This window comes from Rhinolophus ferrumequinum, chromosome 17, assembly GCF_004115265.2.
Source record: "Rhinolophus ferrumequinum isolate MPI-CBG mRhiFer1 chromosome 17, mRhiFer1_v1.p, whole genome shotgun sequence".
Taxonomy (NCBI): domain Eukaryota; kingdom Metazoa; phylum Chordata; class Mammalia; order Chiroptera; family Rhinolophidae; genus Rhinolophus; species Rhinolophus ferrumequinum.
In genome coordinates, this window is record NC_046300.1 from 33,995,443 (window position 1) to 34,007,554 (window position 12,112).

General features: G+C 39.6%; 1 protein-coding gene across 1 annotated transcript in view; it reads left to right on the top strand.

The window, feature by feature from the left end:
• LOC117037206 (inhibitor of carbonic anhydrase-like) overlaps window positions 1-3,087 on the top strand; it is a 37,691-nt gene extending 34,604 nt beyond the window's left edge. The window contains exons 15-17 of the mRNA XM_033133010.1: window positions 407-591; window positions 1,865-2,051; window positions 2,879-3,087. Coding sequence (XP_032988901.1) covers window positions 407-591; window positions 1,865-2,051; window positions 2,879-2,913 — 407 coding nt within the window. The 3' untranslated portion in view covers window positions 2,914-3,087. The remainder of the gene's footprint in view (window positions 1-406; window positions 592-1,864; window positions 2,052-2,878) is intronic.
• Window positions 3,088-12,112: the final 9,025 nt, after the last annotated feature.

Below are 12,112 nucleotides of genomic sequence, written 5' to 3' on the forward strand. Positions count from 1 at the left end.
TGACTTAGCGGCATTCTTCATTTATTCTGGATACAAGTTTTTGACAGCTACATGTATTGAAAATATCTTGTCCATCTCGGAAAAATCTTGCCTTTTCACTTCCTTGATGTCTTTTGATGACCGGACATTCTTCATTTTAACATAGTTCAGTTTATCAATCTTTTCCTTTCTGGCTAGTGCTTTTATTCATGCCTGTTTAAGAAAGCTTTGCCTTTAAAAGGACTGAAATAGCACTAACCAGAAGGTTATAAAGTTATGAGTTTATGAATGTTTCTCTCCTTTCTTATCTTAAAAGCAGTACTATTTTGTTTTTCTGTGATTCTCCCAGACACTGGTGGTTGGTCACATCTGCCCAGTGAGGGCGCCTGATGAAAGTCGTCAGCTGTTCTGGCTTCTCTCTCCCTAGGAAAGAACCCCGAAGATTGGGCTAACAATCTGAAGAAGGAAGACTTTCAGCTGCTGTGCCTCGATGGCACTAGGAAGCCAGTGACTGAGCCTCAGAACTGCCACCTAGGCAGAGGCCCAAATCATGCTGTGGTGTCAAGGGAAGATAAGGCAGATTTTGTTCGCAGAATGCTCTTCAACCAACAGGTACGGGCATGCAGTCCGCACCACCCCTCTCCACCCCCCACAACCCAATGCTCAGTTCACTTGCAGATCTGCACAGACACACGCCAGCCAAGTCTCACACTCGTTCTCCTTGGGCAGTGGAACTTGATTCTCGCAGCCTTGCCTCTGATAAAAGCGGAAGGCCGGGGGCAGTGTTCACTTCTAGCTCTGGGACTATCTAGGATATCAAAGGGGACTGGAAAAGCCTCCGACATGTGGGCAACCGAAGTGTCTTCCTGAGACTCACTTGACTCTCTGCGCAGTGTCATGGTACCTCCTGGGCTTGTTCTATCACAGAAATAAGGGACGTAGCTCAGTGCCCTTTGCACTAGGCTGAGCTATATATATGTGGGAATAGCAGAATGGAAGTTACTCTACCTGACCTCGGTATATGCCAGTGTGTTTCCTGAACCTGGCAGACGGAGCACTGTTTGGGGCTTTATGAAAGTTAAAAAGCCAACATTGCATTTATGACCTCTAGAGGCAGCCAACAAGGGCTGAGCCTCTGGAGTAGTGGGCTGCCTAAATCAAATGATCATAAGGAAAACCCAAAGCCTCATCTGCATTTGGCACTAGCACACTCCGTTCTTTGGGGTGCTTCGACGAGTAATCCATGTCTTAACATATGCTGCCCACACATCCCAGTTAAAGGGCGGCCCAGGAAGAGCTGGCAAAACCAGAGGCTCTTGGTCATGGACTTTTGAAGGGATGGGTCCCGTGCAGGGTGAGCTGCCACCATGGTTACTAGGGAAATGGACAAATGAAGAGAGGTGAGGGGAAGGAAGAAATGGAAATGGTCGCGTACCTGATGCAGATCCAGGTAAGGTAGCAAGGGCTCCGGGCAGTAGGCAGACCTACAGTTGCAACCCAGAAAGTTGAAAACATCTGGCAGTGATTGGCAGAATAGTGATATAGTGGCAAACTCGGAGCTCTTTCTATTTAGCAATTGCTTTACATGCATTATCTCACTCTTTGGTGTTATTATCTCCATTTACAAGTGAGTAAGCTGAGGTTCACTGAGCTCAGTAAAGAATTTTCCTAAAGTCACATGGCAAGGAAAAGATAGGGCCACATTTGAATCCAGAGACTATAATTTTGTCATTTTATTATGTGGTTTCCAAAATTGTTGCTGTGTCCCAGGTTTCCCAAGAGCTGGAACTGAACAGTCCAGTAGGCTCAGATCTTTTGAAGCAGAACACACAACCCTGTGCTCCCTGGTGTACCTGGTCACTCACTGTCTGTCTGTCTGACCCAGGAGCTCTTTGGAAGAAATGGGTTCGAATATATGATGTTCCAGTTGTTCAAATCTTCAGCCAAGGACCTGCTTTTCAGTGATGACACGGAATGTTTGGCTAACCTTCAGGACAAAACAACTTATCAAAAATACTTAGGGCCAGAGTATCTTATGGATATTGCTAAAGTGAGGCAATGCTTACCCTCTGGTGAGTAGAATTAAACACTGAGAAACAATAACATTGGGGTCAGGTAAACATGTGTGTATTAAGGACAACTGTGTGCCAGGCCCTGGGCCAGCATGAATAGGAACACAAAGATTCAGAAGGCTTGCCCCGGGCCTGCGGGAGGATTCGGACTTATCAATGAAGTGACTCAATTAGACAATAGTATACGACATTACCTGGAAAGGCCAAATATTTGAAGGAGACAGAGAGTGCAATAGATCTTGAGATCATTTGGAAATTGAATTTGTTTACACATGTATTTCATTTTTTTGCTAATAAAATGTAAACGTACGTGTGAACTCTTCAAATGTAGGGAGAAGGTTGGGAAATGACACGTATATGCCAATCAGAGGACCAATTTTCAAAGACTTTTAAGTAAAATATAAAAAATAATATTAATAGAAACAAATAAATAAAGCATAATTAGCACTATAATAGACGGTTTCTAGCTGTGTATAAGAATGGCATAACTGCCTCAAAAAGAAATAAGTTGGAAAAGTAAAGTTAGAGCTTAGATAATCAAATTATTTGGAGTATGCCTGAATTTTTATATATCGTGCATTGGAGATGATGAGAGCAGGAAGGAAGGAAAATATAACTATTTAAGGATAGCACTGATGTCACTGAAGAAAGAGAGAGAGAGAAAAGGGGGGTGGAGAGAGAATGAGAGAGAGAGAGAGAAGGGAGAGAGGAAAGGAGAAGAGTTTTTTAAAAAATCTTTATTACCTATCATTTACTTTTAGAACAGAATTGTGTTTAGTAAGCACAGGCAGTGCCTGAAGGTCTTTCTCTTATGTTGTTCTTCACAGAACTTCTCAACGCCTGCACATTCCATGGAAATTAAAAACTAATCAAAGTTGGGCAACTGCAGAGATGCTCAGAGCCTGCAAATATGGTGGGGCCACATTGTCACTTGTCTGCATGTGGGTCTGTGTTATTATCAGTGATCTTCATCATTATGTGCTATAACTGATGCAAAAATTGAAATGAATAAAAATTATTGTGTCTTCTCAGAAAATTTCCTTAATTGTTCTCATATTTTTGGGAGATGAAAATCATTTCTTTACACTAGAATTGTGCTTCTGAATTTAACATCTATTACATTGTACCTTTTTTAGAACTCTACAAGACTAAACTCAACTTCCCTCCCTACTTTTTGATTATTTTACCCAAGATTCAAGTCACTTAAATATAATTGATGCAATAAATCTGTGTGAAGGGAGTCTGAGTGGTGATTACAAGTGTGTAAAAAAGCATCAGTGTGTGTAGTATCTAGGACTTACATAATAAAAACAAAGGATAAGGAATCAGTTTATTTTTAAACTATATTTTAACTTTTAAAATTCATAGTGTCAAGTGGAATCAAACTCCTGGTTCAGATTAATTGAAAAATATTAAAAGTGCTGTAAGCATCCATTCTTACGACCCTTTTATGGTCAACTTCCTGAAAATGTGATTTACACTCAGTTTCTTATCTGAGATTTTGCCATATCTTCTATTATCATAATTACAACCTATGGTAGTGTCTCAGTGAATGTTGTTGAATGAGAACCTAAGTTATATATTGTCAAATGTCAGTTTTATGAGTGTGGACGTCTGCTTCTGCCTGTGAAAGAGTAACCAGCATAGGACTTGCCCTCCTTCCATAAACAAGTGAAAAAACAGGACAAAATATACAAAACAACTGTTTTCAAACATTGAACAATAACAGCGCAGGACTGTGATCCCTAAAAGAAGGGAAGGGGAAGAGGTGAGCAGAATGATGATCCTACTTTTTGCCTAGAGGAAATTTCCAGATCCTAGCACAGAGATGAGGAACTCAAGATAGTCCATCACACTGACTTGAGGCAACAGAGATAGGGGCTTGGGAAAGCCAAGGCGATTGGATGCAGAAGAGATCTGATAAGCGTCTCCTTGAGTCTTTGATGAAATACTAATCTCCATGTGCATATAAAATCCATCAGGCTTGGCAAAGAATAACTGTGAGAGACCTATAAGCTGAACAATTCTCAGAGCTCACACAGGACCAGGACTCATTCATCTTCCTAGCAACCAAAGAGAAGAAACCTCATTGAACACCTAAGGATTTCACTGAAGGTCACACCTTGGACATGGGTCTAAAATTACTGCAGATTAAAGGTTGCTCTGTAACTGCCCTTACTGAGAATGAAACTAGCCTTCGTAGATTCAGTCTGCAAGTAACTTAACTACCAAGCCAATCTGCAAATAACTACCTTCTAAAATAAACCTCAATACTCGTTAAAGGAAGACAACAAAATCTGAATCTAAACATTAAATATGTAACATATATGATGTCTAGCATCAAATGCAAAAATTACCAGATATGCAAAGAAGCACAAAATGTGATCTAGTCAGGAGAAACATCAACCAATAGAAACGCCCTTAGAAACCACAGAGATGATTGTATTCAGACAATGAACTTTAAACAATTCATTGCCCAAATATGCCCAAGAATTTAAATGAAAACATGAACATAACAAAGAAAAAAGTGTAAGGTTTAACAAAGAAAAAATTGTAAGGTTTAACAAAGAACCAGTGAAAATCTAGAGCTGCAAAATTTTTGTTTTTCAAGGAATTTGCATATTTCATCTAAATTGTTTATTGTTGCCATAAAATTGTTCAAAATACTTCCTCATTATTTTAATATTTATAGGATGCATAATGATAGTTCTTCCATTCTCCATACTGGCAATTGTGTTTTCCATTTTTTATTGATCAGTCTAGTCGAACTTTTCAAAGAATAAATTTTTGGTTTTATAAATTTTCACTGTTGTTTGTCCATTTTCTATCTAATTTTCTGTTCTTAGCCTATTTCCTTTTTTCTACTTTTCATTTACGTTTTTTTCTTAGATGCTTAAGGTTCAAGCTTAGATCAATTATTTAGAACATTCTTCTTTTCTAATACAGATATTTAAAATTATAAATTTCCTTCTAAGTACTACTTTAACTGCATTCCACAAATTTTGGTATGTTGTATTTTCATTAAAATTCAGGTAAATTTTAAAAGAAATTTTCCAAAGATTTCTTCGTTAATCTGTTGATTATTCGAAAGTTATCTTTAATTTCCAAATATTTGGAAATTTTCCAGATATGCTTTTGTTATTGATTTCTAATGTAATTCCTTTGTGGTCAGAGAATATATTCTGTATAACTTCAGTCCTCTTAAATTTTTTAATTTGTTTTTTTTGTGGTTTTTTTTTATGGCCAGCATATTGTCTGTCTTTGTGGATATTCCATGTATACTTGAAAAAAAAATGTATTGTGTCATTGTTGGGTATAGTTCTATAATGTGTAGTTTTGCAATATATGGTATAGCTCTATACATAGTAATTAGGTCCAGTTGGTTAATGTTTTTGTTCAAGTCCTCGTTGACTCATTTTCTGTCTACTTTTTTGCATTAATTACTGAGAGAAGAGGATTGAAATCACCAACTATAAGTATGGTTCTGCTCATTTCTCCTTCCAGTTCTATCAGATTTTGGTTTATATATTTGGAGACTGTTAGGTAGGTGCATACCCATTTAGGATGTTAGGTTTTCTTGATGAGTTGACTCCTTCATCATTATGAAATGTCCCTGGTTGTTTCTAATAATATTTCTTGTCCTTAAGTCTACTTCATTGGATATTAATATGGCCACTCCACTTTTTTTTTGATTAGTGTGTGCTTGGTGTATTTTTATTCTTTTACTTTTAATCCAACAGTTTCTTTATATTAAGGTGGGTTTCTTATAAAGAACATAAGCTTGGGTCTTTGTTTTTTCATTGAGTGTGACAATCTCTACCTTTTAAATGATGTGTTTAGTTCATGAGAGATAAGGTAATTATTGGTATTTGTTTTCTATCTGTTTCATCTGTTGTTTGTTCCTTGCTTCCACCTTTTTGCCTTCTACAGGCATACGTCGGAGACAGTGTGGTTTCAGACCACTGCCATAAAGTGAGCACCGTAAGAAAGCGAGCCATAATCTTTTTCCTGGTGGAGGGCCTTGCCTTCAATTTGTAAAAAATGCAACATCTATGAAGTGCAACAAAGTACAGCACAATAATACAAGGTATGTTTGTATTGAATTGAGTATTTTTCAGTATTCCATTTTAGCTTCTCTATTGGCTGATTAGCTATTCTTTTATTTTTAATGTCTTCCCTAAGATTTACAATATACATCTTTTAGCTTAGTAATAGTGTTAAATAATGTCATATCACTTTCAGTATAATGTGAGATCCTATAATAGGATTACTTTCCCAGTGATGTGTGGATGGATAACAACCAGATCTTCAAGGTAAGAAAAAGGCCCTGCTTTGTATCACTTACCAGTTTCATGGAAAAATACTCTCACCATGGATGATTTCAAGCTACCAAAGTGACGTTAAAGAATTTAGAAATGGGAAGAGATACACACAATCAGCATTTGCAAGCCAATACAAGCTGACTGCAATAATTCCACTGATTTCCCTCTTTTGTACTCTTTATTATCATTTATTTTACTTCTACATATGTTAGAAACTCCACAATACATTTTTATTATTTTCACATCAAGTAGTTTAGGGAAATTTAAAAATTAAAAAGAAAAATCTTTAATATTTACCTACATCTTTACTGTTCCTGGCTCTTTTCATATCTTTGTGTAGGTTACGTATTTTAGGTGGGCATATTTCTCTGGCACGATTTCATTGTCCATTGACATGTTATTTCTCTCCTTATTTAATTTTTCTGGTAATAATTTTGTGTGGTATTTGACTATGGTACTTTCTGTTGCTTAATTTTAGGTGAAATTTGCTTCCTGACCTTTTAGAATAAGGCTACTTTTAGGAAAGTTTTTCTGACTTCATAGAGCAACCTCTTCTATTGTTTTGTGCATTATTCAAAAACAGTAGCTTGCTTTCTAGAGATTGTTTGGTTTTATTCCCTTGTGCACTTTGGTCTAGACCTTCTTTTTACTTCATCGTTCTTGTCCCTTTCCTGCACAATTTTGATTCCACTTCTAAATAGTGTGTCCTGCTCCAGATAGCTCCAGATCCTTTAGTATTTCTTGGGAAAGGTACTTTCACATCTAATCTTAGGTCATCTCCCTGGAGGCCGCCCCCAGAAAATCAGAGGCATGCTTATCCCTTACACTGGGATTCTAGGAAGACGGTCTCCTGGAGTTTCATCTGCTACAAAACCCTCAGGGTCTGCTAGTCAAAGCCTCAGACACTGTTGGCTCTGATGGGCTTGAGTTTCCCCCACTAGAAGAGCCAAACTTGAAGTCTTGAGTGCATATAGCTGAGGCTGGAGCCTAAAGACTCTGGTCCAACATGGACCTTTCACTGGTGCTAGGGGAAAGCTGTCAAGTACCCTACCTCCACTTCCTCCCAATTCTAAGAACTTGGAAAGAAGACCAGAGCAGATAATTATGGTTAGCATTTCAACATATTTGAAGTACTAATGGACCCCCTTTGAGGATTAATAAAAGCCTGGGACTCTCACCTTAGTAAACACACACACACACACACACACACACACACACACACACACACACCCTTGGTGTACAATCTTTGTGTATTCATAGCTCCAGTCCAGTGATTCTCTGTAGCCTCATACCATCTTCCCCTGGGCTGAAAGAATGGGGATAGAGGCTAGTTAATCGGTTTTTAGGCAGATGCTACCTTCTGGGGCTAATAAGTGTCATTAAATTATACATATAGACAAGCTGCATATATTTATGGAAAAGGCCTATCTATGGGGACATTTAGAACAAGTAAAAGGGTGAGATAATTCACTTGTAGAAAACAATAGTTGACACCAATTGTCTACAAATCTTATAGGTCAGAAGTTGACTTTGGAACAGCTGAGAAACCAGGTGGAATTTGCTCTTCTCTTCCCATGGAGAGCAGGGACATTAAACAATGATGTTTGCGAGGAGAGCAATAGAGGGATCAGTGGTCTGTTTGTTTGGGGCCTAGGAGCACTAGACTCTGCTCAGCTTAACCAGCTACTTCTCATGGGCCCAAGCCCCCCTGATGATCTCGACACTTGGCTTCTCTTGGTGAAAGAGTAATGGGAAGGGAGATCCCTAAATACTTTTGGAGAAAAATATAAAGGACACCTTCCAAGAAAGTGTCACAGGATGGTGGGGATAGTTCAAGACACAGAGTCCAACATCCTGGCTTCTAGCTTTCCCTGCCCTGCTGGCCACTTTCCCAGTTACATCCTCTGGCTGGGCCTCAGTTTCCCTCTCTGTGAAATGAGATCATTGTACTAGATGGTGTCTCAGGGTGTGTTTTGCTAAAGGGCCCATTAGCAACGGAAGGAGCCATGGAGAAATTACATGGAATCGCTTCATTAATTCACTGAAAGTGTTGTCAGTACTTGGTCCTTGCCAGGTGTTCTGTAATACTGATAGTCATTTACAGCTATTGGTGACTGCCACATGTCAGGGAGGGCCAGCGCATGAACAGCACTGTGAATAACCTTCAAAGTGACACTAGAAGGCACATATTCATATTTCTATTACTAATAGCAGCTCAGATAGATAAGTAACTTCTCCAGCATCACGCAGCCTCTAAGTGCCGTAGGATTCAAACCCAAGAGCCTCTGACTCCAGTTTCATACCCATTTTATCTCATGGGTTGCATATAATACCCAGTACCTATCCTTAAGAATGGACAGGTGAATAAAAGAAGTGCACAGGTAACTGGTAGACAGAGAAAAAAAATGCTGCTAGGACCTGTCTGCTATATTCTCTGTGATGCATTGTCTAGGATCTGTTGGTGAGTGTGCTGGCACGGCTTCCTTGATGTGGTGTGGCCTGATGGGCTTGGCTCACAGTGCTGTGCACACCGGACTTAAATGGGGGAAGATATTGGTCATGACAGAAATAAAAATAAGAATAATGTGCTGGGTACAGTACTAGGTGATTTCATTGCTAATTTAGTTATCATAACCCTATGAAGTAGGTATTATTACTAAAAATTTTTTTTAATAACAGTTCACATTCAATATTATATCGGTTTCAGGTGTATAGCATAGTGGTTAGACATTTATATAACTTACGAAGTGATCCCCCGATAAGTCTAGTGCCCACCTAACACCATACATAGTTATTATAACATTACTGACTATATTCCCTAAGCTGTACTTTACATCCCCATGACAGTTTTGTAACTGCCAATTTGTAACTTCTGAATCCCTTCACCTTTTCACCAAGTCCTTCACCCCCCCTTCCCATCTGACAACCATCAGTTTCTTTTCTGTATCTGTGAGTTTGTTTCTGTTTTGTTTGTTCATTTGTTTTGCTTTTTAGATTCCATATATAAGTGAAATCACATGGTATTTGTCTTTCTCCTTCTGACTTATTTCACTTAGCATAATAAGTAGGTATTATTTCCATTTACTAGATTGGAAACTGAGGCACTACTAAGAGTTAAGTAACTTGCCTAATTCACTGAACAACTGAAAGTCTTATTGTAAAGAAGCGAATGTATAGAAGCAAATGAGCAAACCACACTAGCTTTAGTCCCCAGTCTGGGAGAACCAGGGCCATGTTCTCCTCTTCTAATCTTTGCAGTTGTGATCATATCTCATATTATTGCCACTTCTATTGCCACTACATTCCTGCTTTGCACTGGGCAGAAGATTTCCAAATACAGATTTGGAGCAGATTCCTCTCCCTGCGATCCTTTATTTTACAATCCAGATTCCTTGACATCCTGGTGTCCTGACCCACTTTACACCAGGCTCTCAGAATTCCGCAGCCTTCCTTCCCCCTCCCTGGCATTCCACTTTGTGGCCTGGGAAAAGTCAATTGCCAGAGGGGTCTCTGGAGTGGCAACTGAAGCAGCTCCTGGATCAGATGTGGTCTGCTCCACAATTTTGCCTGAAACCAACCCTGCCATCGAGCTCTAAACTGTGCCGCTGGCCCTGACTTCTAACCCCCTTCCCATCTTTGCCAAGTCTGCCCAAGTGTTCTGCAAACAGTGTGCCAGAGAAGACCAGATTTTCCCGCATGCCTACCTTTGATCAGGACTTTTGTTCCTTTACACATGAAAGTTTCCAGAATCTACTCAGCTCCAGGGTCTGTGACCTCTGCAGCTGTTGGCCTAAAGGTCAGGGATGGCTGGATTAGGTTGAACATTATACTGATAAGGAAAGGGTTTTCTTAGGTTCTTTTGCCTGCAGAATGGATATCTCTAGCTTTTCAAATAAGGACAAATGGCCTTTAGCGTCTCCCAGCACATTATAGAAGAATGACTGAGTTGAGGAAAAGGAGCCCAGAGCTTTGTAACATTGAAAGATGCTGACCATTTATGTTCAGTTATTCCTAGTTCTGCACATGATGTTGACATCTACCCTTCACAGTGCTGTGTGACTATGGAGACAGATAAAACGCCTTCCCTTTCATCTTCCTCTTCCCTTTCCATACCTTTCTCTCCTCTTCTCTTTGTTGTTCTTTTCTTTGGTTAAAAAATATGTATTCATTCTCTTCCCTTTCCTTTTTTTGAGGTGGCCAGGGGCAGTGGAGCCTGACCCAGGGGCGAAAGGGGCAGCTGGAGGATTAGGAGATTGATCATGCACAGAGGAAGTGAGCAAAGAGCTAAACATATTGAGAATATTGGGATCCACATTTCTCACTGTCAGAGAAGGGAGTTGCAAACATGGGGAAGAAAACACCCAGAAGATTGCTGTAGCATTCAACGGAAATTGGAGGAATCAGTGTGAACTCACAGTTGTAGAGAGAGAGGGAAAAAGATACAGATATGTGTATGGATATTTATCTGTCTGTCTGTCTGTCTATCTATCTATCTATCATCTATCTCCTAGCTCTGTCTGTTGAAAGATCCTAGTATTAGTTTCTCTCCAATAGCAGTTACCACACCTAGTACTCAGATTTTGGTCCCTAAATACCATTCTATATTAAAAGGATAAAGTTTCCTTAGAGAAATGAGATTCCAGAAACACAGATTATAGAGCTAGTGCAGGGAAAGTATAAGATAGGCCTAAATGCCTTATTCTGCCAGAAAGTGAAGTGCTTAAAAAATAATGGGGCTTGTAAAAAAGTACGCAGGAGCAAGCTTGAAGGTCCACCCAGTGCCCAAATTCACAACAATCTAAGTATCAAAACAAATGAAGAGGAGTATTCTGGGAAGACGGCAGAGCATGAAGTGCCAAGATTCTGTCTCCCTTCCCAGACAACAATTGCACTGGTAAAATCTGTCCGGTATAACTATGAGTATTTTAGAACTCTGGAGTCTATTGAAGGCTTCCAACTTCTAGGGGAAGGCTTAGAAGGTAAATTGCCATTAATTTCAGTCCATTTCAGTTCTTAGCTTTGCAGTGGCTATACATTCCCTTACTCCCTGCCCTGTGTCAGACAGCTGTGCACATATTCCAGGAGTGGCTTGCACACAGCTTTTGGGAGCTAGGGTGGGCTATAAGGATCCTGACATAGGAGTCTGTGTTCTGGTCACTGATTGTTGCTTCTGCATAGGGAGGTGCTGATACAGAAGAAAGTAACCATTGTTGTTACACCTCTCCTCATTGTTGCAAAACACCACTAAGACTGATGTTCCAGAAGCTTTTTTCTATGTATTTTATTGTTTCAGGTCTTACATTCAAGTCTTTAATTCATTCTGAGTTAATTTTTGTGGGAGGTATAAAATAGTGGTCTTAGTTTTGTTCTTTGCATGTGGCTATCCAGTTATCCCAACACCATTTCTTTCTTTTTTTATAGTTTCAGGTGTACAAAACAACATAATGATTAGACATTTACACCCCTCACAAGTGATAACCCACCCCCCAAGTTTACTACCCCTCTGAAGTCGTACATAGCTGTTACAATACCATTGGGGCTGCTTAGCAAGAGGTACAGGACATGCTGAGGCCAAATGTTACTTGTTGGGGGTTTGTGAAACTTTGGGAGATTTTAGGAAAGTTCAAGCATGAGCCAAGACAGGTCGTTTGTATGGAAAAGCGCCTGGAAGTGGCTGGGGTGAGCCCTGCAAGTTGGGTGGGGTATGGTCTCAGGGAGTCACCAGGGAGGGGCTAATAT